The sequence below is a fragment of the Balaenoptera borealis genome (assembly GCF_965194805.1).
Source record: "Balaenoptera borealis genome assembly, chromosome: 1".
In the NCBI taxonomy this organism is placed as follows: Eukaryota; Metazoa; Chordata; class Mammalia; order Artiodactyla; family Balaenopteridae; genus Balaenoptera; species Balaenoptera borealis.
In genome coordinates, this window is record NC_138860.1 from 172,352,686 (window position 1) to 172,379,163 (window position 26,478).

A 26,478-nucleotide genomic window follows, 5' to 3' on the forward strand; every position below is an offset into this window, starting at 1 on the left:
CTCATGTTTTTCAAAGCCCTTCTTTAAAATATGGCTTCCAGAACGGCACACAGTATTCTGGATATAACTCTGATCACATAATATAGTGGGATTATTATTTTCTAGGTCTCTATGTTCTTCATCTTGGTCATGGACAAGATTTGGGCTTTGCAGCTCTGAACCTTATAGAAAATAGACTATCCATAAAAAAATGTAATACTATATTAATACTGATTTCTTACGTGGGTCATTTTATTTGATCCTGAGGATCGTACACAGTAGCTAGAACAGAGTTACCACTGAAACCTAATAAAAATCTCTCACGTCTGTAAGTGTCTTGTAGTATACATATGTCCCTATACACATGACTTACTTGATCCGTATGACAGTCTTATGAGGTGGGCAGGAGTAAGGAGGGTTACCAAGCACTTTGGGGAGAGGTCTGTGGGGGAAGGGGTGTGGGTAAATATAAGCTCCCAAAAGAAGTTGGGTTAACCAGTTCCCCTCCCTCCTCCCCCTTCCAGCACAACATGCCCTTCTGGAGGATCACAAACCACGGAGACCTGGTGTCCCTCCACCAGGCTTTGGAGCTTGATTTTCTCTAAGAACTGGAATGAAGAGCCTTCCCTGCGAGCTCCTTTTCACTCCTGAAAGGAGCTAGAGACCGGAACCAACTGGGAACTCTTTCTCCATGGAATGCTGGCGAGAACACAATCAAAACCAACAGCTGCAAGAGATGAAGCTTATTTTTGCTAAGAGCGAGCTGCAGCCCCGTGTTCATCCTCGCGTAGGAGCGGAAGACAGTTGGATTGAGAGAACGATAGACTCACCGCAGCTACAGTGCTTTTAATTCTTCTGGGTTTTGTTTTGTTTTATTTTGTTTCAAAATAAATGAAGAAAAAGAAAAGGAAATTCTTGGGGCAGACTTGCACTCTGCGTCCATGACCAGATTGAGAACTGCCATTAACTTGTGGTGATAGGATAAATGCAGCAGACTTTTATAATAACATCTCTTGCAGTCTTTGTAATCTCCTTAGCTGTAGAACATATTCCCAGTGAATGTATATGTTATTTTTATAGGTAAGGGTCTGGTCTCTGAAGCAGGTTCCCCCCCTCTTTCTAGCAAGAGCGGGGCGTGTAAAGTTTCCTTGGGAAATCGCACCTGAAATATCTGAGATACCTCTCTGTGGCAGTAGCGCCTCCTCAGCTGCTCCAGTGGTCTGCTCTCAAGGGTGGGCGCCTTCCCGCTCCTCCATCTCCTGGTTGGCTGAACTGTGAGGCCTGGGACACTGATTAACTTTAGACTTTGCTGTTTCCCATCCTAGAAGCCTTAGTCCCCTTTCCAGTCCCTCTCCCCTTTCACCAAATGGCACAACCCTAGAAACTCCTTCTCTTAGACAGTAAATTGTAAGCCTTCAGCTTGACTCTTAGTCAAAGAGTATGTCCCAAGGGGCTTACCTCCAAACTGGAGAGAAGAACTAAGGCTTCTTAGGAATTTCCACTTCTTTGGCTCTTGAAACAAGAAGATTCCACCTTTTCCTCCTGCAGAGAAGCACCCTTCCCCAACACATGCTCACCTCTACAGCGCCCTCGCCCTTTTTAGTCATCCGTGCTGGGCTCTTGGCCCTTTCCTGCCCTCTGTACCTCATGTCCACCCCCATGCAGCTCTGGCCAGTCCCCAGGCTTTGGACCCAAGTAGTCAAATCAAGTCTGAGAAAAGGTTCATAATCACATTTTGGCCAAAACTACGAAGGGATTTGACTTTCTTTGAATCCTTTAAGCCCTGTGAAAGGTGTTCTGGACACATATTTACCCAGATCTCAGCCTGAAACTGAAGAACAGATTGCCATGATCACAACCCAGTTTTCCCATGGAATACCCTTCCCGCTTCTCAAATCCCATTCTAAAATGGGAAACCAGAAGGCCAGAAACACTTTCCTGATTTAGATGAGGTGGTAGACCCCCTACTCCATGCCTGAAAACTCAAATCTTGGGCCAAATGCAGGAACATCTCTCAACCTGACTTCTGGGAGGATCGGCGGGTGCCCAGGCACTGGTCGCAGCCTTCAGTCCAGCTGTGTGTGTGGATGCCCCATCCCTCCGAGACTGGCCTGGGCATCTGCTCAGGCAGAATAAACTTCCGTAGAGCTGAAGAAGTTCGGCCTCCTCCAGGTTGCACAGAGAGAGGTGATTTTATAAGCACCTCAGAGAGGTGCAGTCTGGGTCCTTAGTAGGAGGCATCCTTGACCAACCGCAGCTATAAATGCTTGTACTCAGAGATTCTGCATATCCATTTTCAGAGATGTTGCAGCACAAAGGGGTCAGATTCCTTCCAAAGCCAGATCACCCAGAGAAAGGCTGGTATACACACATTCCCTCAGAACTGATGGAGAAAGTGCTTCATGACTCAGTTTTAGAGAAGATGTGTTTGGAGAGGAGCTCAAGTCAGTGCTCATTACTTAGCTGCCTCTTTGGCCTGTTTCCTTTGGACGGGAAATACAAAGTCTGAGGCAGACCTTCTCGGTCTGAGTTCAGCATAGTTGCCCAGATGCTGCTCTGCCTTGCTTGGTAATTTATCTTAGAGTGCTCTAGGGTGGGTCTGTACTTCCAGGCCCCAAGCCCTCCCCGTACTGGCAGTAGAGCTGTTGGTTTCTTGCCCTGGACATAGGCCACCCTGTTGGTGCTGTGCTTCAGGCTGATGAGGCTGCAGAGCGGTACCCACGTCGTGCACACAGGTCCGCACACACACACTTCCCTCTCCCTGCCCACTAGGAGAAGCTCTTTATTCCTAGAATATGACTTGGACTCCTTTTTCGATGGCCTTTTCCCTCCTGCTCTGACTGCACGGCTTAGGTCTTTGCAAAAGGAACTTGAAATTGGCTAAGAGAGGTGAGGAAGCTCTCTGAGCAGTGCCGCCTTTGCTCTTTTCTGGTTGTTTAGAGGGTAGACAGGAAATGGAGCTTCCTGGCTCCTCTTTGCCAAAATGAATTGTTCAGGGAACCCAGTGCTCTTCTTGGACCCTGTGTTTTCCTCTTCCCCAGCACAGAGGTCTGGAGAGGAAAATAAGTAGGCAGCACCACAAGCTCTTGGAGGCTGAGGTCGAAAGGATACTGTGGGTCCTTTCGTCAAGGGGGAAGCCCTCTTTACTAGAAAGAGTCCCCATGGAATAAGCCACATGATGAGTCCTTTTCCCAGCTGGGCACCGTGGGTTCTGTAAGATGGGTCTGCACATTTCGTGGTGAGAGCTAGGCCGTCTCTAGTAGGGAATCTGGAGTTGTCAGCTGTGTCCTGGGTTTAAGAGGTGGCTTTACTTTCGAATGTAAAACTGACTGTGCCTTAGCGTCACCCTGTCCGGTGCCCCTGGGGCAGCTGGTGGTGTCCAGGAGAATGGATGCCTGCTCCAGATTTAGATGCCTACTTGGGCTTTTATTTGGTTTGGGGTATCCCTGTCTTCTGCTCTGCAAGTTGGGGGAGCAAAGCTAGTGTCCCAGGAGACTTGTGCCACAGCTTGTTCGCAGTTTACACAAACTTGTTCGCGTTAAGGCTCCAAGCAGAATCTGATTGGCAAACTCCAGCTGCAGTATATGGAGCTTCTAGATGTTCACTACCTTGAATGGGTGTCAGTGCCACTGAACCATGGGGGAGAGGAGTCGAGTGGCAGAGCCACGCTCTCCCTCTTCCTGGGACAGCAGTGGTCTAAGCCAAGGGCTGGTGAGCTTGGGGCCTTCCTCTCCTCGCTGCTGCAGGAAGGGGGCAGTTAGGACCCCTCTTAAGCAGGCTTCTGTTTCTTACCACTAACTTGGCTTCCTTTTTCATCCAGAAGTTGGAATTCCCCAAATACCCTGTAGAGGCCAAATCTGAATTCTGAGATTTTGAAATATCTTAAACCACGAGAGAAAGTCTAGTTCTGTCCCACCTCTGAGCAGCAGGCCCTCTGTCCTTTCCTCTCCTCTGAGTCAGACAGCTCTAGCAAGCAAGGTTACTTGGCTAGTTCCTAATGCACTGATGGGAGCCATCCCATTAAGGACGACTTCTACTCAAAACATGACCCTCTGGACTTCAGATGCCTCATTTAGCAGGAAAAGGCACTGATTAGATATATTTATGTGACTGCGGGCATTTGTGGCTGTAGAGTCCTTGACCATAATGTTATATGTAATGGGAACTATCTTATAAACTTGAAAAAATAAAGTTTTTATTTTCTATATGGTTTGCTCCTGTGTCTTTTCTGAGTAGGATCAGCCCAGTTGCCCAGCTGAGTAGGCTTCTAACTAGGGCTTCATAAAAAATCAGAAGAGCTCATTAGAAAGATGGCACCCTTTCAGTAACTGAGTCATTAATTTCACGAAAAGAAACAAACAAACAAACCATTTGGTATAAATAAATGAGAAAATAAACTAAATATTTTAAAATAATTTGCAAGGGAAAGTTTATTTCTTAATTGTTTCTAAAATACATCACTTTTCAAAGTTTAGGACTGGAACACCAAGAGATTTCATTTGCTGTCAAATGTGCTGAAATTTAATTATTAAAAAAATCAACACCTTGCTGTGGTGAGCTTAAAATGCAAAAGCAATAAAACTGACAAATTGATATCAAACTGTTTGATTTGGCTTGTTTTCATGTTACATCAACTACTTTTTTCATTTCTTTAGATGTGAGTCTGACTGTTCATTGGTCTGGAAAACAGTCAGGAATCCTTTTGCCTTTTATTCCAGTAGAGATTAGAATTGGGTTCTAGCTTCCAAGTACCATACATGTCAGACTATAAGATGTATTTTTCCCCAAATTAATTCCCCCCAGAAAAGAGGGGGGTTGCCTTGTATTCTGAGGCATTAAATCTTTTCATCAGAAGATGCACATTTTGAGCCACAATATAGTTGAAGCAAACTTGTTAATCGGTCAGAAGTACAGGTATCAGAGTGTTATTAGTTTTTAAGCCCAAAGAGTAAATGTCTCCATCTCCCCCCTCCAATAGGTATAACATCTGCACGTTTCTCAAGAACCTTTCCGGTGGCAGGTTAAAATGAGCAAATCAAGAGCTTTTTTTTTTTTTTTTTTTTTTTTTTTTTAATTAATTAATTTATTTATTTATTTTTGGCTGTGTTGGATCTTCATTTCTGTGCGAGGGCTTTCTCTAGTTGCGGCAAGCGGGGGCCACTCCTCATCGCGGTGCGCGGGCCTCTCACTATCGCGGCCTCTCTTGTTGCGGAGCACAGGCTCCAGACGCGCAGGCTCAGTAGTTGTGGCTCACGGGCCCAGTCGCTCCGCGGCATGTGGGATCTTCCCAGACCAGGGCTCGAACCCGTGTCCCCTGCATCAGCAGGCAGACTCTCAACCACTGCGCCACCAGGGAAGCCCAAGAGCTTTTTTATTCTTCAAAAACAAGTTTCTTGACATAAAAAAAAAAAATGGAAATCTTCAAAGCAAATTTCTACTTACAAGTAACATCACTGTCATCTTCTTAAAATTCTTGATTCTGTAAACTTTATTTACAAATGAAACGACCACTAAATTCCACAGCTTTTTAAATTACATACGTGTTACCCTCGTTTGACAATTTCATCTAGAGAATACAGATGAGAGCTTGGCCAAAAAATTAAGCATCTTTTTGGATTTTTCTCAGGGGAAATAGCCTAAGACACTACACTGCGTCATCTGTTTGGGCATGTATGGCATCTCCCCAGAGCCTAGTCTTCTCCACATATGACAGGAAGAAGTAGAGAAAAGTAAATGTAGCAAGTTTTGTTCTTTTGTTTTTTTTTTTAACTTATTTATTTATTTATTCTTGGCTGTGTTGGGTCTTCGTTTCTGTGCGAGGGCTTTCTCTAGTTGCGGCGAGTGGGGGCCACTCTTCGTCGCGGTGCGCGGGCCTCTCACTATCACGGCCTCTTGTCGCGGAGCACAGGCTCCAGACGCGCAGGCTCAGTAGTTGTGGCTCATGGGCCCAGCTGCTCCGTGGCATGTGGGATCTTCCCAGACCAGGGCTCGAACCCGCGTCCCCTGCATTGGCAGGCAGGTTCTCAACCACTGCGCCACCAGGGAAGCCCTGTTTTGTTTTTTTTTTAATTGAAGTATAGTTGAGAGCAAGTATTTGTTTTAGTGAACCCCTTAGAAGCTATGTTTGAGGCTAGGTTGGACACTAAGCCCAGGGATTTATAAAGGCCAAGCGTGCTCTCTGAGGTCTCAACCCTCGATATTCCCTATGAGTTGAGAAAAATAATGATTCCACTTTTGTGTGTGTGCAAATGTGTGTTTATAGTCAATTAAAAAAATGATCCTTTTTCTGAGGTTATATGTCCTTTCATAAGACAAGATAATAGATGGTGGTAGTTTTTACTGCCCTTTTTCATTAAAATTAACTTGGCAACCATGTTGGCCATTATACTGGTTCATGAAATGCAAGAGTCTGAAAATCATTGGACTAAGTGATCCTGGAGATCCTTTCTACCTCTACCATTCTGTGTATGTAAAAAGCACCAGCGTCATCTTCCCAGAGTTCCTCCCTGCTCCCAACCTTCATCTCTGTGTCAGCCTTGGCTCCAGGCCAGTATAACTGCTACAAGCCCTCCTTCATCCAGTCACTGCTGACTTGGTGTCTGGAATAAAGCACATCTGCGTGGCTGCCATCCTCACCTCCTTTAGGGCGTACATCAGTTTCTCAGGGAGGCCTTCCCGGCCATTCTATATAAAATTGTAACTCCCACCTACAACACACGTGCACGCTCCCTACCTTATTTTTCTTTTAGCACTTAACACTATCTGATATATTCTTTCACTTATTCTGTTTACTGTGTCTCCACTAGATGAATGAATGAATAACAGACTCTCCTGGATCCCGTCCCAGTGGTGATGAACCTTTCCTTCTGTCTCCAGTGCCCTTTCCCTGCTCCTTGTTTCTCCAAACCACAGACCTCCCCAACACCACTGCCCACATCCACATCCCCTGTCATCACTGCATCGCTCCCAGTGACCTCCCAGCGACCTCCCAGCAAAAAGACCTTTCTTCACCTGCGCTCGCGTATTCACTTCCTGATACCAAAGGTGTACCTACTCCCGCCAGGCCCAGCAGCAGAGCCGGCTAAGAGCACACACTAGAGTTAGCCCAGATCTGGGTTCTGATGCCCACCTGAGTGGTCAACACCACACTGGCTCACCAGCTCCTGACGCTTAGAAAACAAGGTTAAGAAGTCTCGCCTTGGGGCTTCCCTGGTGGCGCAGTGGTTGAGAATCTGCCTGCCAATGCAGGGGACACGGGTTCGAGCCCTGGTCTGGGAAGATCTCACATGCCGCGGAGCGACTAGGCCCGTGAGCCACAACTACTGAGACTGCGCGTCTGGAGCCTGTGCTCCACAACAAGAGAGGCCGCGATAGTGAGAGGCCTGCGCACCGCGATGAAGAGTGGCCCCCACTCGCCATAACTAGAGAAAGCCCTCGCACAGAAACGAAGACTCAACACAGCCAAAAATAAATAAATAAATAAATAAATTAAAAAAAAAAAAAAAAAAGAAGTCTTGCCTAAGCCAGCCCTCTTCTCTGGTCCCAGGACCTTTACCGACTTTGAGAGGAGGACTTTGAGTCCCTGACCCCTTTTTTCCAGGCAGCTTTGAACTTGGCGGTGGATTTAATGACACAACTAGGCTAGAGGATTTCATGAGGTTTTAATAATAATCTAACAATACTGTTCAACAAAGACAACACACATGTCTCTCGCTTACAGAGACGCAGATACACACACCTCTTCCACCCACACAGACTGAGGTAGAAAGTAACACTGCCTGAAGCACAAAACCATACTCAACGGGTTGAGCCATGGCCCAGACCATGGGTTCACAAGGCACTTGGTTCAAAGGTCTCCCCTTGAGAGCAGGGGCCAGAGGCCGGGCCAGCTGCACTAAGGCCTTGGAGGGGCTGACAGGGCTCACAGGCAGGCAGGCATCCCTGGCTTCCAGCCTGAGAACCTGTTCTGGAGTAGCTGGAGAGGGTAAGGGATGAAGCTGGAATGGCAGCTGATCTGCCAAGGCTAGAATGATGCTTCTGACACATAAAAGGCCCTCGGTAAACATTTGCTGAATGAATTGAATGACTGGGGTGGGGCAGGGGAGGAAGAATTCCAGAGAACACATCCTGGAGGTCCTGGGGCCTTCCAGCCCAGGAGAGGGGAACCAAGGGTGGGATAGCAGCTCCACCAATTATTTTAGAGGTAGCCAGGGAGGTAAAAATACCAACACTGGGATGCTTTGGGGTTATACTTGTTTGGGGGGAAGGGAAGGGGAGGGGTCTCTTCTTTCCTCCCGAAGTGTTTCATACATAATTGGGGCCCTTGACCCTCCAGGGCCCAGCCCTTCTCATCTTGTTCTCATCCTTGAGGGCAGGCCTCTGTCTTCCTCAACTCTGGTCTCCAGCGCCTGGCACAGATCAGGCATCAAGTGCTCGCTGAGCGAATCAAGGCCCATAGCAGCATCAGGAGCTTATCTTCTATATTCTACCAACTGATTCCATCTGGCCTTCGGTCCCCTGGCGGGGTCTGAGCCTGCCTCAAAGGACACCATTCACCTCTCCCTTCCACGGCAAAGCAGCCTCATCCCTACCTTTGGGGAAAAAGTTCTTAGCCAAATGGGCCATGCGCCTGTTCTGAGGCAGTTGACGCCCCTCGAGGGAGCGCAGACCCCAGGTCCCGTCCAACTGGTCAGGCTCCCAGCGGCAGCTGGGGTGCAGCCAGCGGTAGTAGGCCAGCCGCAGAGCCAGCCCCAGGAGGAAGCAGGCGCCGGCCGCGGGCAGCAGCCTCTGCAGCAGGCACCCGCTGGGCAGCCAGGTGCTCTGAGCCACCCAGGCGACCGCCAGCAGAAGGCTATCATTCAGGAGGAACGCCAGGTGGATGGTAGCACGGCCTCGGGTGCGGCCCTCAGCCACGTTGAACCAGGAGAAATAAAGGATGGTGGCCACCGTCGCCCGGTACAGCCACTCGGAGCAGGGATCTGGCATAAAGTCCGTGCCCTGAAGCCAGACCCAGAAGAGCAGCACCAGCCACAGGCCCAAGAAGTGCAGGGCCACATAGCGGGGGAAGAGGGCTGAGAACAGGGCCACGACCAGGACTCGGGGCCACAGCAGCAGCAGGTTCCACAGGAAGTAGATCACGGAGGCACCCAGCCCCAGGAGGGGCTTGGAGGGGAGGCAGGTGCGCAGGGCCCGGTGGTAGTCAAGCAGCGCCCACGAGATACCCACAAAGGACGTGCAGATGCTGACCCCTACGAAGAGGAAGAGGAGACAGATGAGCCCTGGGGGCAGCCTGCAGGCGCTCCCCAGAGGTCACGGGTACTGCGGAGGCCTCGTAGCCACGCTGAAGTGGGTATTACGGCCCCCAATTTGTTGAAGGGAAAACTACAGCTGGAGAACAGTAAGTTCACACAACCCCAAACAGAGCTAGGATCCATATGGAGTCTGCCCTTCACCACAAACCTTTCCTTTTCGGGTGCTACCATGGTTATATTTCTCACGGATGAGAAGGTGTGTGACTTATACGCTCTCATCGGCACCCCTGTCACCCAGCATCTGGCACCCCTGGGCCTTGGCCACACCCTGAGCATCTTCTAGGGCCCTGTAACCCTTCCTTTCCCGGAAGAGCCCACGCCTTTCTTGGATCTGAAAATCAGCAGTCCAGTTCCCCCTTCTTAGTCTCAGAAAGGGAAGCAGGAAATCCCATGGGGTGGCGACAGGCCTCTAGCTGAAGCTGCCTTCCGGGGCCAAAAGGGATGTCCCCGTTATACGGATGGAACAGCCTCTACTCCCCTCCACCCTCAGACTGGGCCCTGGTTTTGATTTTCCAAGACTCGAAGCGTACAGTGGGGATCCTATCCCACCTCCTAGCCGCCCATCCTGGGCTAGAAGCACCAGGCCCTCCAACGAGGGCTGGAAGCATCTCTAGACTGCTTCCTCCCCGCCCCCCTCCTAACGCATTCAGTCAACAGATGTTCGCTGGGAACCTGCTATGGGTCAAGAACCCACTCCCAGACTGGAATCAGATCTGTGGCCTTTCTAACTACCCCACACTCAGGGTCTCGGCAGGGCTGATGTTCCTCCAGTTTGCCAGCATGCCGCATTCTCTGACCTGACAAGCTGTGCCCTTGGTATTAGGTAGACCCACGCCCTGCTTCCCCTGGCCTACTCCTCCTTACCCTGCAAGTTCTGGCTTGATTATCCCCTATAGTCACCCATCCTGACCCCACCCCAGCCCACTGCGCTGTGCAGCCCCTATAGTACCCCACTCCTGTCTGGAGTCTTATCACACAGTAATTATTTCCTTATCTCTGAGCTCCTTCAGGGTAGGAAACAGATTCTGCTCCCCAGGGATCCCCCAGCAGCTGGCATATAACAGCAGCTGAATACATGTTTGCTAAACAAAAGTTGGGAAAACCTGTCTCTTCCCTCAATCCCCCACCCCCACTCCCTCCATACACACAGTGTAGACTGTCCCCATTTAGCCCTGGTCCTAGACACCCACTGCCTTCAAAGAGACAAACAAAAAACAGTCATCCCTCAGTATCCACAGGGGACTGGTTCCCAAAATCCGCGGATGCTCAAGTCCCTAATATAAAATGGCGTAATAGAGTCAGCCCTCTGAATCTGTGGATGCAGGACTCACAGACAGAGGCCCGGTGGTACGTGCACAATGAGTGCTGTGTGTCCCGGGGCAAATCACTTCACCTTTCGGCATCTCTTTCCTCTTGTGTAAAATGGAGATAAATGTAGCACCAAACTAGAGGTGCTATGAATGTGAGCGATGATGACAGTAAAGCACTTTCCTCAGTGCTGGCTAATAGCAGGCACTCAATCGTGATGGCTGCTATTACTGTTTTTTGTTTTTTGTTTTGTTTTTCAATTAATACTGCAGACTCAGATTAGCAAACTGAAAGGGCCCTTGGAGATTGAGTCCACCTCCCCAGCTTGTACAGCTGTGGAAACTGAGGCCAGAGAGGGGATCTCCAAGTCCCGCAGAGAGTGGAGGCAGAGCTGGGACTGGCTCCTTGGGAGGCTGTGCCTTGTACAGCAGCAGGTGTGCGAGGGCTGAGAAGGAGAAGGGGAAGCCTAGACCCTGAATCAGATGTGAGCTGGAGTCCTAACTTGGCTGCCAGCTGGCCTGTGACCTTGGGCAACTCCCCTAAAAGCCCTCCCAAAGCTTCTCTTTGCACAAACCTCTCCTGTGTTTTATGAGGCCACCTGCCTCTTCCTTTTCAGATCACTCCACACGCTTTACTGTAACTACCTGCTTTACAGTCTATGGTCCTGGCAGGCCAGGGGCTGTGTCCATCTCCTTATTCACTGCGGTGTTCCTAACACAGGGACAGGCACAAAGGTGCTCGATCAAAACAAAGGCACTCAGCATGTACAAAGGCGCTCAATAATTTATCTATTGATCAACAAGTTGCTTATTAGGCACCAGGCACCCTACACACTTCATCTGTTATCTTCAAAATAGTAAAAATTACACTTAAGATTTATTATGCACTAGGCACGAGGCTTTTTAGGCATCACTTCACTTAAACCTTTCATTAACCTTATGAGGTAGGATCATTTATTACGTCCATTTATTTGTCCAGATGAGAACAAACTGATAGCTCAGAGAGGTGGAGTCCTTTGTCCAAACTCAAGGCTAGAGCATAACTTTGGATTTGAACACAGACCTGCCCGACTAAAGGACATTCTCCTATTTTCTAAGCAGCCTTTATAAAAGAGTGAAAACCTTTCTGACATTTGTGGGCAACTTTCCCAAGGTGTAAAAGGGGGGCTGGCCGAGGGCCTGACACTCACACTGGTAGTACTCAGCGCTGCCGCTCTGCAGCATGATGGCCAGCACCAGTGTGAGCTGCGGTGTCATCTCCAGGAAGGTCTCAAAGAGCCGCAGCATGCTGATGTCCAGGGAGAGGAAGTCGGCATAGGCCAAGTCGAACTCGGAGGGCACCGCCTGCCGCCACACCAGCAGCCCCTGCCGCAGCCCCTGCATGCACCTAGGCGGTACACACGATGCCCCGAGGGGCCCAGTTAGCATCCTGTGGCATTCCTCCTTCCCTACCCATCGAGCGAACGCAGACAGGCTCAAATCCTAGCTCGTCACATACATGCTATAAGGCCTTGGGCAAGTGACTTACCTCAATGAACTTGTTTCTTCATCTGTGAAGTGGGGATAAATACAACAGCTATTACTTCTGCAGTGGCCACCATACCAAGCTCATCACAAACCTTGTCCCATTTACTCCTTTACAATATCCCCATTTTACAGATGGGGAAACAGGACCAAAGAGCAAATGAGCAGTGGAAACAGGATTTGGACCCAAAGCTGTTTGAATCTGAAAGGTGTACTAGGAAATTGCCTAAAGTTATCATTCTCAAATTTTAGCAAGTGTAAGAATTTCTTAGGATCCTGTGGGGAAGGGAGCCATTGAGAGCTTCTGAGCACAGGCAAGACAGGTCCTACTGTGCTACAGAAAGAGCACCCAGGGATCCATTTAAGAGGCCTGCCCAGAGTGATGGGAACAGACGGGGCAGAGTTAAGAGAGTCCAGAGGTTGGACAGACAGGCCTGAGTGATCCACTGGCACGAGGGGGGAGTGGAGGAGGCACTAAGATCTCCCCCCGCCCAGAACTGATCTCAGTTGGCTATTGGGAGGTGAGGCCATTCACTCATTGCAAATTCATTCATCAGACGTTTACTGTCACTCCCCCTGGATGAACCTGACAACACACTCAGGGAGCAGGCCTGAGTTGGGGGGGGGGTCCCCCAGTGCCCTGGCAGAGGCCTCAGCCTAGTCACAGGCAGGAACAGAGACCCCGTTTTCTCAACCAAAGCTCAGTACAGTCTGTCTGACTCATGCTCAGCAGAAACAGAAGATACATGATGTAATTATAGATTCAGGGTTCATTGCGGGCTGCCAGAACTGTAATAACTGTGCCCCTTCGTGTTCACCCAACGTGTTATTGATGCCTGGACAGTCCCTCAGGCAAAACTGCACATTCAAAGTTCCTCTCGCCCCCTCCTGGAGACTCAAGGCAAGATCTGGAGAGAATCTGTAAACATGGATTCAAGAGCAGATCCTGCCTCCGTCCATCCCATCCCAACCCAGACCACATCATGTCCTGACTTCATCACATGACTCTGACTCCTTCATTTCAGTTTCCCCATGTCTAGAGGGCCCCCGCCTGAGCCCAGTCCTACATGGCTCCAGGGACATGGATGAGTCAGACCCCATCTCTGCCCTCTTGCTTGGTCTGGGAGTGAGGGGGTGGGGCGGGGAGCAAGTGTTCAGGGAGAATACAACTGGGAAAGACAGGGTGGGAGGCACTGGTCATGAGGGAACAAGCGCTGCTCTGGGGGTCAGGGCTGCTGAAACTCCAGGGGGACCCAGCTGATCATGAAGCTGGCTGACACTTGCTGCCTGCTTACTCTGCACCAGGGCAGTTTACAGGTCTCATTCCATTTAATCCAGACACTGTGAGCCTCTGGAACAACGAGTAAACTGAGACCCAGAGGGGTCAAGTGACTTGCCCAAGGCTCCACCCACAGCTAAAAGCAACGGGAGGTCTGTTGCCACCAGGCACTGTGCCGGGAGCTTCCCCCTCTGCCCTTCACCACAGGCCTGCCAGCCACACCTATCTCTAGATCACTACCTCCTTTAACAGAGGAGGAAACTGAGGCTCAGAGAAAGGCAGGAATAAGGCCACACAGGTGGTAACGCCAGGATTGGATCCCAAAGGGTCCGACTCCAAGTCATGCGCCTCCCTTCCCTCTCTGGGCCTCAGTTTCTTCGGCTGTGCCAGGAAGGGTACCGTTCATGAGCTCTGAGGGCTGTCAGCCGGATTTCTCCCTCATCAGGGATCAGGAGCTCACCTGTAGGGAGAGGCGCCCGCTAAACTACAAGGGGCTTAGTTTCCTCTCCGGGGTCCCAGTCCTCTCCTCTCCGCCCCCGTCGCGGGGTCAGGGCTCTCACCTGTGCTACCAGCCCAGCTGCAGGAGGTGACGTTGACTTCCGTTCCCCCTCCCTCTCCCCGAGGTTAGGGCGCTCACCTGTACAGGTAGCCCAGCTGCAGGACATGCAACAGCGCCAGGCAGTGGCCTGGGGGCTTCGGCGCGTGCGGGCTGGAGAGGTCGGCGCGCAGCCAGACCCAGCTGAAGAGCTGCAGCGCGACTGAGGAGAGGCCCAACAGCGCCAGCACTAGCGCGGCCCACAGGTAGCGACCTCTGAGCACATACTGGCTCGCGGCCCACAGGTCGGCGCCCAGGTCGATCAGGAAGGCGAGGGTGCCCAATACGCCCAGGACCAGGTCCCAGAAGAGAGCGGCGCGTGGCGACCAGGGCATGACCCGCCAGCCTCTGCCCCTCTTTCCCTTCTGGGCTCGGACCCGCCCTCCCGGCCCAGGGTCGCCTTCCCAGCCCAGGGTCGCGGTGGCAGGAAGGAGGCGGGCACAGCCCTCGGAGCCGCCCAGGACTCGGGCTGCGGGGCGGGACTTCCCCGTCCCGCCCTGTCCGGGGAGGAGCGAGGTCCGTAGACCCCGCGGTTGGGGTATCAGCGGTCCCACAGATCCCTGGCCCTGCCGCCTGCCTAGGGACCCCCAACTCTCACCCCAGCCCCGCTGAGCCCCGAGGGCCCCGAGGACCGCTAAGCCCGAAGACGGACCGTCCGAGGCGCAATGCCCTTAGCTTAGGAGGCTTCTAATCGCCTTGTTTTACATTTGAGGCTCCTGGAGACCCAAAACGGCGAATATGGCCCGGAGATTAGCGCCCGGGCTAGAACTGCGATGTCTCACGTCTGCATTGTTGCAAAACAAAACAACAGAACGCCAAGGCCCGTTCCGATCCCTGATTGAGGGACTTCGCTAAGTTTGCCTCCGAGTCCGGGCCGTGTGCCAGGGGAGACAGAGGGCACTGGATCAACCAGGCGCATCTTCCTGGCAGCTCATTTTACTCGGATTATCCGAATAGGAGGAGGGGGGAACATTCAATAACTGGGCAAGGGAGTTACTTTAAACATGATTTACAAGTTAATAACAGAATAACATGCACGACGAGAATTGTGTTTGGGATAAAACATGAAACTTGAAAGAAATGTGCTTCTGGTGGGGCCCTTGGGGCTTCATTTCCTGATCGGCTGTCCCGTCCCAGTTCATTCTGCGGACGCCGGGGAAAGGGTGGAAAGTCCAGCTCTCGGGGGAGGGGGGGGGATGCTCTCCCCATTTTACCAGGAGGAAGGCGAGCCAAGCCAATCAGCGGGCGGCGCCCAAGGTCACGGCACAAGCAGCGTGCGCAGGCCCAGCAGCGCCACCAGCAGGAGCGCGAGGCGGGGCGCGGGCGCGACGCCGGGGGCGCGCAGACAGGCGGCATACCCGTCGAAGGCCACTTCGCGCAGCGCGCACACGTGCTCGGCTTGGCAGGCCTCGTCGCAGGCCCGCGTGTCGTAACTGACCGAGTTGTAGACGTAGTAGCGCTGCAGCGCGCCTTGGTCGCTGGCGATGCGGCCCAGCGCCTCGTGCATAGAGCGGGCGCCTGCGTCGGGCACGCCGTAGGCCTTGGTCACCCGGTACTCGAGCTCCCAGCGCGGCTCCCCCTGCGCGTTCGCCTGGCTCAGGTTCAAGAAGTAGGTCACCATGTCCTGCAGAGGGGGCGCGAGGCGGGCCGGCTGTGAGCAGCTGTCCGCTTCCGCCCCCAATCCTTCACCTTGCATTTGCCCCCAGATTCTAATAGCTGTAATCCTGACCGCTCTTAGTTATTGAGCATTCACTAGTTTCCGGGTATGCTTGGCAGACATCCTCTGATTGAGTCTGATGAGGTAACTGCGCTTATTGTCCCCATTTCACAGATGACGAAACTGAGTCCTAAAGAGGTTAATTCACTTGGCCAGGGTCCCACAAGTGGCTGAGGCAGGATTGGAACCCAGCTTGTTTACCCCATGGCCTGTGCATTTTCTGTTCCAGCAAGCTCCCGGGTACCCAGAAGATTGTCAGTAAAAATTTGCAGAAAGACTGGATAAAACGCAATATAAAAGCAGTGGGATGGGGGCTTCCCTGGTGGCGCAGTGGTTGAGAATCTGCCTGCCAATGCAGGGCACACGGGTTCGAGCCCTGGTCTGGGAGGATCCCACATGCTGCGGAGCAGCTAGGCCCATGAGCCACAATTGCTGAACCTGCGCGTCTGGAGCCTGTGCTCCGCAACAAGAGAGGCCGCGATGGTGAGAGGCCCGCGCACCGTGATGAAGAGTGGCCCCCACTTGCCGCAACTGGAGAAAGCCCTTGCACAGAAACGAAGACCCAACACAGCCAAAAATAAATTAATAAATAAAAATAAAATTTAAAAAAAGCAGTGGGATGGAGTGCCTGGCTGAGAGAGCTTATAGAATTGTGCTTTGATGGGGGCTTGGGCTACACCCAAGACCCTGAGTACTCAGGTGCATTTTCAGGACTAGAACCCAGAAGGGTTTATCTGTGCAACACTTTCCACCTAAATTTGCAGTCAGGAGAGGTGGGGTAAGAGGAGCTGCCATGGATGGATGGCAATTTCTTGCTAGGCACCTTACATTATTTCATTTAGTCTTCCCCGAACCCTGTGGTCTGAGTGCCCATGTGGACGACAGACCACACTCTTAAAACTCCTCAGACCTCTTCTCCATCTACATTCACTCTAGAGTCAAGGCCCCAGGTTAACTCATGCAGCCCCTGGTTTTAAATGTCCTTTCTCAACACCCAGATTAAATCTCTGTACCCACCTCTTTCTGGAACTCCAACTTGAATACCCAGCTGCCTCTTCCCTCAGCATTTTCACCTGGATGCCACTTAGACATCCCAAAGTTAACAGGAAAGCCAGGCTTCTGATCTTCCTCCAAAATCTGCTCCTCCTGCAGTGAGCCCGTTTCAGTAAATGGCGACCTCATCCTTCCAGGTGCTCTGGCCAAAGCCTTGGAGCCCTCGTTGCTTCCTCGCTTTCTCTTCCACCCCTCAACCAATCCGCCAGCAAATCCTGTCTGCTCTGCCTTCAAAATACATCCAGGATCTGGCTCTCCTCACCACCCACGGGTGCCACCCTGGCCCACACCACCATCACCTCTCAGTGGCTGTGGTCACCTCCTAATTGGTCCCCCTGTGTCTGCCCTTGCCCCCTACAGCCTGTTCTCCACCCAGCAGAATGGTGGTTTTCTAAAATTCCAGAGTCATCCTCATGGCCTGCATTACCTGACCCCCCCCTCCCCCCCTCCCCTCGTGACCTCCGCCGTGGCCTCCGTGCTCCTCCCCTAACACACCAAGCGCATTCCCACCCTGGGCCTCTGACGTGTTTTTCCTGTTCCTTCCCCAGACGCTCACACGGCTCACTCCCTGAATTTACTCAGAATTCAAATGTCACCCTATCAGTGACACTTCCCTGCCCCATCTAACACCACACACATATACACGTACCCTGTAACTGTCACCACCTGCCTCCTCACCCTGTTTTCTTTTCTCCTTAGCACTTATTTCGTGCCACACTTAACTTTATGTGTTTGTTTATTGTCTGTCAGCTCCAGGAGAGCAGTGACTTTTGTTCACTTATGTATCTCCTCAGCTTAGCACGGGGCCTGGCACATGGCAGAGGCTTAACACGTTTTGTTGAATACATTAAGGAATAATATTTCTTTGTCATTTCAGGAATCACAAGCACATCCCAGGAGGTGTGGGATTGCTCATTGAGTTAGGGGCCTGCTTGGCTGCAGCATAGTCAGTGTAGAGAAGACCTGGTAGTGGGCCTGAGGTCCCACTGGGAGAGACCTTGAATACCAGGCCAAGGAGAGTCCCACTGTGAGAGACCTTGAATACCAGGCCAAGGAGAGTTACACTGTGAGAGACCTTGAATACCAGGCCAAGGAGAGTTACACTGTGAGAGACCTTGAATACCAGGCCAAAGAGATCCAACTTATCTTGGGAGCACTGGGGAGCCACTGAAGGTTTTTGAGCAGGAAAGAGACAAGAAGTGCTTTAGAAAGATTAATCCCCTCCTTAGCTGTACCAGATGAGCTACAGCAGGGCAGTGCTGGAGGAGGGGAGAACACGTAGGAGGCCTTGACAATGATCCAGGGCAAAGGGCAATTTGGAGAAGAATTGACCTGACTTGGTGGCAGGATTTGGAGGTAGAGCCAGGGTTCTGATCCTGAGCTCTAAAAGGGTGGAAGTAACTTGACCTTCCTGAGTCTCAGTGGTCAGTAGAGGGTGGATTAGCTAGGGAAGGCAGTGATGTTATCAGGTCCCTCCTCCCTCCTCCTCTGGCCCCAGCAGACCCAAGGCTCCTGACCTGCAGGCTCAGTGTGGCTCGGTCGTATTCAAACACCCGGATGCCTGGATTGTTGGCTCCGTTGACCACTCCAGGTAACGTGGTTTTCCATGGGGTGACCCCAGGTGTAAGGAACATGACACTGATGGGGGTACCTTTCAAGAGAGAGTGGAGCTGAGAGGCTGGCGAGGGAAAGAGGGAGTTGGTCTGGCCGTTGCCCTCCAGGTTGGATACCTGCATCATCGTAGAACATCCGAAAGCTGTCGGTGTGGTGGTGCCCGAAGAACTGCCCTGCAATGACTCGATGATGCTTCCGGACCACCTTCAGGTACTCCTGGTTGGGGCCCTCCCGGAACCACGCTTTGTTCCGTGTCTTCTCAAAGAACCCCGGGGGCACATGGCCGATAATGTACACCTACGAGGAAGGGGTGCCCAGCAGGGGCTCAGAGACCCCTTCCACAACTTTTCATCTCTACCTCTCACACCCTGCCCGTCTCCCCAGAGGCAAGCAGATGGGCTCAAAGGTACCTCCTCCCCCATCCCTCTCCCAGGTGATCCGGCATCTCCCTGTACCCAGAAATTAATGTGCCACATGCTTCCCTCCCTCTGTGCCTTTACCCATGCTGTGCCTGCCACCTGGAGCGCCCTTCTCATTTTCACTTCTGTAAATGCTACTCATGCTTCAAAACCCAGCTCGAAGGATACCTCCTCCTGAAACCTTTCTGATCCTTCAGAGACAAGTCTTCTCTTCTTGGAGAGCTCAGGCACTGTAACCAAACCTTCCTTGCATGGTTGTGTAGCATATGCTGTGTGGTAATGTGTGTTCACGTCTTACATTCCTCGAGTCTCTCAGCTAACAGTGCCTGGGCCCTTGGTCCCCATTGCAAGAGGTAGAATGGGCGGCGGGGGCAGTGGTAGGAAGGGCAGTTGAGAACATGAGCTTTGGAGCCAAACTGCAGCTGGACACCAGCTGTGTGTCACCTCCCCGAGCTTCAGTTTTCTCATCGGGAAGGGCACCTAACTGGTGGAGATATGAGAGTTAAATGAGATCATCCATATAAAGCACTTAGCAACATAGCTGATGCATAGTGGGGGCAAAAGCACCGGCCATGAGATCCTGGTGGGATGCGCTGGTCAGAGCAGGGACTCAGGCAAATGGGACACAGGGTCAGTCAGCGGGGGCCTGCTAGCCCAGCAGACTAGACGGACACACCTCAAGGGCAGGGCATCCCCTCGAGGTCTAGCCCACAGTGTGGCTGCAGCTGTGCTGGCCTTGGATTCTGGAGACTGGGGTTCTAGTCTAGGCCCCGCCACTTACTGTGTGACTTGAGACTGTCACTGCCCATCAGGAGCCTCGCATCTGCAATGGACTCCAGGGTCCCAGCCTCACAGGCTGTTGTGAGGATGGAAGCAGCCCCCTCAGGTGCCTAGCTGATGAAGGACCCTCTGTGATGTGGGCATCTCAAGTGAGTGGGTGAGTCTGTGCCAAAGTGGGGGACTTGTACGGGAAGAGACCCCAGGGAGGGGAGAGGAGGAGTGGGGAGCCCTTACCATTTCCCCAGCTCGGGACGCATTGGTCAGCACATCGTCCAGCCACTGGAACTGCTGGCCAGGGTCGGCCATGCCGGCCGTCTGCTCGTTGTTGCTATAGTACAGATTGGTGTTGAGGACCACGATTCGCCCAGCTGCGCTTGGCCCCGGCAGTTTCTCAGAATAGAAGGCACCTAGGACATCACAGCCAGGGGGGAATCTGAAGGGGTCTCCAGCCTCCGAACAGACACACCTCTGTCCCCCTCCACTTCACTCGCCCACCTTCTCCTTCCCTTGCGTCCTCCCTTCCCATCTTTCCCATAGGAGCGGCATCGTGGGTAAGGCCAAAGGCTCTGGAGCCAGGCTGCCTGGGTTCAAGTCCTGGCTGTATCACTTCCTAGCTGTGCAACTTGGGAAAGTTCCTTAACCTCTCTGTGCCTCAGTTTCCTCCTCCGTATAATGGGAATAACATGGAGGTGTGTTTGCCCCTCCAGATCCACTGTCAACCCTTCTCTGCTCAGCTCTCTGCCCCAGGAGCTGTGGGTTAAATCCATGGGCTTCTGTGCTGTGAGCTTCTGGTTGGGTTTGACCAATGGGGAGCCCCAACAACAAGGGACTGAGGTAAGGAAGGAGAGGAGGTCAGGTCACTTTGGGATACTGTGTCTCCAAACCAGTGATTCTCAACCTGGTGATTTTGTCCCCAAGGGAACACTCGGCAACGTCCAGAGACATTTTTGGTTTTCACAACTGGAGGTGTTACTAGCAACTAGTGGATAGAGGCCAGGGATACTGCTAAGCACCCTACAATGTACAGGACGGCCCCACAACAAAGAATTATCCAGCCCCAAATGTCAACAGTGGCAAGGCTGAGAAACCTGGCCTGAGCTGCAGGTCACTGCCCCTACCTAGGATTGTTGTAAGGAGTCTAGCAGTGTGCTGAGGGCAGTTCCGGGCACACAGGAAATGCTCAGTGAATATTCTCTTATGATCCTCATTAGTGCTGTGGGGTTAAGAACATGGGCATTGGAATCAGCCCTGGATCCTACTCCCAAGTCTGCCTCCTCTAAGCTGGGTGACCTTGGCCGAGTGACTTATGTTCAAGCCTCAGTCTCCTTATCTGTAAAATGGGGATAAAATCAGTCCCTATTTCATGGGGATGTTGTGAAGATGAAATTAGATCAGACCTTGGCATAAAGTGCTCCTTACAGTAGCAAATGATGTTAGTACCTTCTCTGAAGAGAGCGATGGATTCGTTACTGAGCCAGGGTTGCCACAGCTCTGCTACCTGATTGTAGATATTGTTGCTTCCAGCCGGGAACTGGTTTTTGGGGTGAAAGTCATGATTTCCCAAAGCAGCATAGACTTTAGTATCTGGGAGGAAAAAGAAAAATATAAGAATGTATATGCAAAAGTGCTTAGTGGAGTTAGTTTCAGCCACTGGCTATCAGAGCTAATAGGGAAGAGCTATAGCACAGATAAGGAAAAATACAGAGCCAAGCAGAAAACCACATTATAGAATCTGGCAGAATTTGGCTCAGATCTGGGAAGGAAGAGCAGTGAGTTCTCTAACTCCATTCCCCGCAGAAATTTCCATGGTCAGAAATGAAGCATGAGATAAGGAGGAGAAAGCTAGAAGATCCAAATAAACTTCAGATCCATGATCAGCCACTTGGTCATTTAGTGTGCCTTGTTCTTGTCAATTCCAGATCCATCTTACTGTTAGGGAAGGGGTCTGCTGCACCCTGGAAGGCCTTGGGAGTTTCACTCATTCATGAATCAACAAATATTTACTGAGCACCTAGTACATGCAAACATGTAGACCTGGGCTCCCAGGCCCAGGCCCAGAGGCCTGGCAGTGCGGTAGGGTTGATAGGCATTGAGTAATGGCTGTCACAAAAAGGGAAGAGCCACTTGCTGTGGGAGTGTATAACAGGGGTGGGAGTGGGGGTCAGGGGAGCCTCCCTGAGGATGTGGCCTGTGAATGAACCCAGGAGGGAGAGGGGAGCCTGTCAGACTCATTTCTTCCTTGTGAGTAGCCTCACTTCTGCTTTTATTTTACATCTGTGTCTGGTATGTAGTAGTTGCTCAATAAATATTTGATAATAAACAAAAACTCCTCTGAGCTCAAGGCAGGGCCTTGCCCTTATATGAGCTTGGCTTACCCCAGGGAGTGAACTTGAACCAATGAGGAAGCCTGGCGCCTCCAATTCCTACTTGAAGAAATGATTCTAACAAACCCTTTACCCTGTATAGCCTACAAGATCTGGAAATGCTAAGCTCTGCCAAAGGAGGAGGCCGTAGAATTCCCATGAGGAATTATTCACAAAGCCAGAAGTCATGGCTGTGACTGCCTGAAAGAAAACCTCACCTCTCTAACATAGATACAGGCAGCCATAAGAATTCGTTTAAGGACTTCCCTGGTGGTGCAGTGGTTAAGAATCCGCCTGCCAATGCAGGGGACACAGGTTCGAGCCCTTGTCTGGGAAGATCCACATGCCGCAGAGCAACTAAGCCCGTGCGCCGCAACTACTGAGCCTGCATGCCACAACCACTGAAGCCCGCACACCTAGAGCCCGTGCTCTGCAACAAGAGAAGCCACTGCAATGAGAAGCCTGCGCACTGCCACGAGCCCCCCCCCCACTAACTGCAACTAGAGAAAGCCTGCGCGCAGCAACGAAGACCCAATGCAGCCAAAAATAAACAAATAAATAAATAAACAACAGAATTAAATACAGCTCTGATATTTATTTAAAAAAAAAAAAAAGAATTCATTTAAGAGAAAACACAAATCCCTGGCATCCCAAAGGCAGATGAGAAGGGAGGTTATCTCTCCTGGTTTATAAGCAGATAAGGTAGGGTGTCCCCAGAGACATAAGAGAAGCCATTTTTGGCCTAAGCCATCTTGGGATCTAAGCCTGGCTACAATGCTTGCCCTTGAACAGATCTCAGTAACAATGATCTTAAGGGAACAAAAGAACAAACTGTTATCAGGCAAGAGAAGTAACAAGGGCAAAGATAATAAATCAGTTGTAAAGACTCCCAGTTCTGTTCCAATGGTAAAGATTAGCCTGAAGCACTGTCTTGAGCTGTTTGGCAGAATTTAAACCCCCTCAACCATGAGATCAACTGGAACCTAAGGAGTGATGATGCTGACCTTTGCTGACCCTTGTGACTTCAATCAACTAAAGCTTGGACTCTGTCAACCTTTGCTCCAATTCTAAGTTGCATTCTCCTGCTCAAGCCCCTTCATGAATATGCATATATCCTTAGCTTAAAACTTCCCCAATTTTGCTGTTCAAGGACACACTGATTTGGAAAGATCCCTGGTGTTCTCCTTACTTGTTGCAAGTAATAAATCCTTCCTTCTCCTGATCTTTGGCTTGGTTGTGCCTTTTGGCTTGACACCCACCAAGAGGCAAACCCAGTTTTGGGGTAACAGGTTTTTGCCACTTCTATGTGTCGGGCACTGTCAGAAGATCCTTACAAGCCTAAGCTCCATGAGGGCATGACCTGGCATCTTGTTCACAGCCACATCCCCTACCCCTAGCATGCTGTCTCACCCGTAGAGGACACTCAAATATTTGTTGACTGACTAAATGAATGGATGGATTACCTTATTTAATCCTTATAACAACCCTTCGGGCAGGTACCATTATTTTCCTCATTTTGCACAGGGAGAACACTGAGTGTCCGGAGGATGGCCCAGCTATAGAGCGTGGCAGAACCTGAATTGGGACCTGGATCAGTTTGCCTTGCACACCTGTGTTTACCATCGGCCACGGTGGACAGGGGCCAGTGTTCGCAGTGACTCTGATGGGGGGACACAGGTGCACGTGGCAGGAAGAACTCATGACATGGAACCAAAATCTCAAATTTCAGTCCCTTCCTCTTCTCCAACAAGTTGCTTCAGCTTATTTATCTCTATGATAGGGAGTGTTCTGCTTGACCTATGTTGCTACCATTCTCAAATAAGATAATGCCTCATTTCACCTCTTCCAATGTGTTCATATTTTAACATCTCTATAAGTGGGACGTGTCTTACCATTGAGGCCATGAGAAAGTTCTGTGTCATACTTTAATGGACAGCTTTTTTTTTTTCTTTTTTTTCTTTTGGCCACGCCATGCAACTTGCAGGATCTTAGTTCCCCAACCAGGGATTGAACCCGCACCCCCTGCAGTGAAAGGGCTGAGTCCTAACCACTGGACCACCAGGGAATTCCCTGGAGAACATTTTTTTTCTTAGAGATACATAAAATAATGAAACATCTTACAGCCAATGGTATCTTGGATTTAGGAAATTCAGTAAATGTGCAAGCATGTTATAAACTGTAAAATCTTATTTACACTTGTATGTCAGGTCATAGTAATAAAGCATTTTCTTATCCATTATTTCACTTTTATTCCTGAAGCCCCACGTGGAGCAGAGAAAAGACTGCTCAGTGTTGGATCTAAGTTTGAATCCCTCCCTAGGAACTGACTAGCTTTGAGCCATAGGTTCCTTATCTATACGCTGGGGATAATAATACCTATTGTTGCCATGGGGGAGAGTGTCCTGGTTTGAACCTAGTAGTGACTTCTGCTGGAAGATGAAGTAGCCCAGGCATACCTGGGTTGGGTTGGGTTGAGTTACACAGACTAGAAGCATCCAGGCAACTTCTTTGCACAAATTGATTTAGGTTGAGGGAAGGAGGTGTCAGAAATGAGGTTGCCTCGGGGACAGATGTGGGATGGTAACAGCAGCTCGGGGACCCCTCCTGGAGTGGCAGTAGAAGTGATAGGTAAGAGATGTCCTCAAAGAAGGATCTGCATCCTCAACCTTGCCTGTTTCCTTGACCCCAAGGCTCACATTTGTCATCAGTAAAAATGTGAGAGAGCTCCACTCTCCTGGAGTCTCCTGAGTCTCATTCCTGACAGTGAATGAGCTGAGGCATATAATATTCTTAGAGGAGTGCCTGACACTTAGCCCTTGATACATAGATACATATAGTTGTTCTTGCTGCTGCTATTACTTATTTTTATTATCATTATTTCATATCTGGGTCCTGGGGACCCATGACCAAGACCTTTAGAGGAAGCAGCTGTGCCGGAACCCAAAGGAGATTGGGGGATGGGGAGGGGGGTCCAAGGGGTCTGCTTTCACAGGTGTCCAGCTGGCAGGCTGAGAGCCTGATTCAGCCCCCAGGACCTTGTGTTTGGCACAGCCTGATTAAAGCCATTTTCAAGGGCCATTAGATGGAGCGCCCAGGCTGCATTCTCCCTGTCAAGTCCCGTGGGGCTGCTACCATAATCTCTCACAGTCCTGGCCTGCTCTCCCAGGCTCTGAAGGCCTTGGACTGCACCACGAAACAGCACTTTGGCTGGAAATCAGCATCTCCCCAAAGTCCCAGCAGCCAGGATGGTTTAAAGGCAGTAGATGGCAATTCCAGAGCCACAGCAAGACGCAAGGGCTGTGTGTGAGACCACGTGAGACTTACCCAGGGAAGATGCCTAAATATAACAGTAAATGCCTGAGAAGGGGCTGTGAGTCTGCTGTTAAACTGTCAGGACAGAAGCCAGTGAAATGTCAGGCATTTCCATTATTAAAAAAGAAACAACAGGCCCAAAATGGAGTTACTTGTGCTAAGTCCCAGGTCAGCAAACCAAGTTAGGTATTAACCAAGTTAATACCTAACCTAACTGAAGTTTCAGCCTCTCCCAAGAATGTGACCTTTAAACAGTCAATCTGGAATTACTTGGTCAGCACTAGTGAGGAAATCTGCCTGATAGACACCACCCCTTCCCCTAAACGAAGGTAACCTTGCCTGAAACAATCCACTTTTTGCTAGAATCTTCCTTTTTCCACTGCCTTCTGTTTATAAAACCTTCCATTTGTACAGCTCCTTGGAGTGCCTTTCTTTTTTTTTTTCTTTTTTTTCTTTTCGGCCGCACTGTACAGCATGCGGGATCTTAGTTCCCCGACCAGGGACCGAACCCGTGCCCCATGCAGTGGAAGTACAGAGTCTTAACCACTGGACCGCCAGGGAAGTTCCTGGCGCTCCTTTCTATTTGCTAGATGGGATGCTGCCTGATTCATGAATTGTTGAATACAGCCAAATAGATCTTCAGATTTACTCAGTTGAATTTGGTTTTTTAACACCATTAACAGGATTCTGTGTGTATCCACAGGCCGACAAACTCTCACGTTCCTTACAGGGTTGTTGGAAGGTAAGACACAATCACTGTGAAGTGCCTGGCACGGGACTTGGCCAGCAGCCATCGTTGTCCACGGGTGAAGGTCGTTCCTCTGCATCTTGCTGCCGTTGTCGTCCCACTGTGCCAGGCACCGCCTGGGCATCAGGGAATGCTGTGGGGACCTGGGGCACAGTCTTACCTGGAAAGGCCTTTCTGATGAGCTCGGTCAGGTTCTCCACAATTTGCAGCACGGCCGCCTCTCCCAGGTTCTCGTTGGGCACATGGGGCGTGTCATCACTGCAAAACACCGCCGGGCAGCTCGGGAAGTGGCACAAGGAAAAGAAGGGACGGCTCTACCACGAGAAAAGAGACTGCAGAACTGGGCCTCAGACAGCTACTGAAGGGGGATGACCAGGCTGGAGCTGGGAGTCACATGGGACAAAGTCCAAACCCAGGCTCTGCCATTGACCGGCTGTGGGTCCCTGGGCTGGTTGTTTAACCTCTCTGAGCTTCCAT

General features: G+C 50.9%; 3 protein-coding genes and 2 long non-coding RNA genes across 21 annotated transcripts in view; 3 read left to right on the forward strand and 2 right to left on the reverse strand.

Annotated features, from left to right (window-relative positions):
* EYA3 (EYA transcriptional coactivator and phosphatase 3) overlaps window positions 1-4,184 on the forward strand; it is a 127,130-nt gene extending 122,946 nt beyond the window's left edge. For all 16 annotated transcript variants that reach the window (XM_082347956.1, XM_082347946.1, XM_082347947.1 and 13 more), the window contains one exon: window positions 504-4,184. In XM_082347956.1, the coding sequence (XP_082204082.1) occupies window positions 504-584 (81 nt within the window). In that variant the 3' untranslated portion in view covers window positions 585-4,184. The remainder of the gene's footprint in view (window positions 1-503) is intronic.
* Window positions 4,185-5,722: 1,538 nt separating this feature from the next.
* On the reverse strand, window positions 5,723-14,330 carry XKR8 (XK related 8; the record flags this gene model as incomplete). Its single annotated transcript, XM_082348414.1, has 3 exons — window positions 5,723-9,227; window positions 11,788-11,984; window positions 14,038-14,330. The coding sequence occupies 3 exons, from the start codon at window positions 14,328-14,330 to the stop codon at window positions 8,518-8,520; spliced, it is 1,200 nt and encodes a 399-aa protein (XP_082204540.1). The 3' UTR covers window positions 5,723-8,517.
* Window positions 14,070-16,323, forward strand: LOC309608633. 2 transcript variants are annotated; one of them, XR_014233026.1, is made up of 2 exons: window positions 14,070-14,201; window positions 14,708-15,041. It is a non-coding gene; the product is annotated as an uncharacterized lncRNA (long non-coding RNA). The 2 variants fall into 2 exon arrangements; XR_014233027.1 differs by lacking the exon at window positions 14,708-15,041 and adding an exon at window positions 15,827-16,323 and having other exon boundaries at window positions 14,086-14,201.
* Window positions 15,204-26,478, reverse strand: part of SMPDL3B (sphingomyelin phosphodiesterase acid like 3B) — a 34,318-nt gene continuing 23,043 nt past the window's right edge. The window contains exons 3-8 of the mRNA XM_082348335.1: window positions 26,162-26,259; window positions 21,019-21,162; window positions 19,813-19,985; window positions 18,496-18,676; window positions 18,283-18,416; window positions 15,204-15,619 (exon numbers count right to left, since the gene is read on the reverse strand). Of these exons, the coding sequence (XP_082204461.1) occupies window positions 15,254-15,619; window positions 18,283-18,416; window positions 18,496-18,676; window positions 19,813-19,985; window positions 21,019-21,162; window positions 26,162-26,259 (1,096 nt within the window). The 3' untranslated portion in view covers window positions 15,204-15,253. The remainder of the gene's footprint in view (window positions 15,620-18,282; window positions 18,417-18,495; window positions 18,677-19,812; window positions 19,986-21,018; window positions 21,163-26,161; window positions 26,260-26,478) is intronic.
* On the forward strand, window positions 18,459-23,163 carry LOC309608682. Its single transcript, XR_014233060.1, has 3 exons — window positions 18,459-18,589; window positions 19,611-19,735; window positions 22,045-23,163. It is a non-coding gene; the product is annotated as an uncharacterized lncRNA (long non-coding RNA).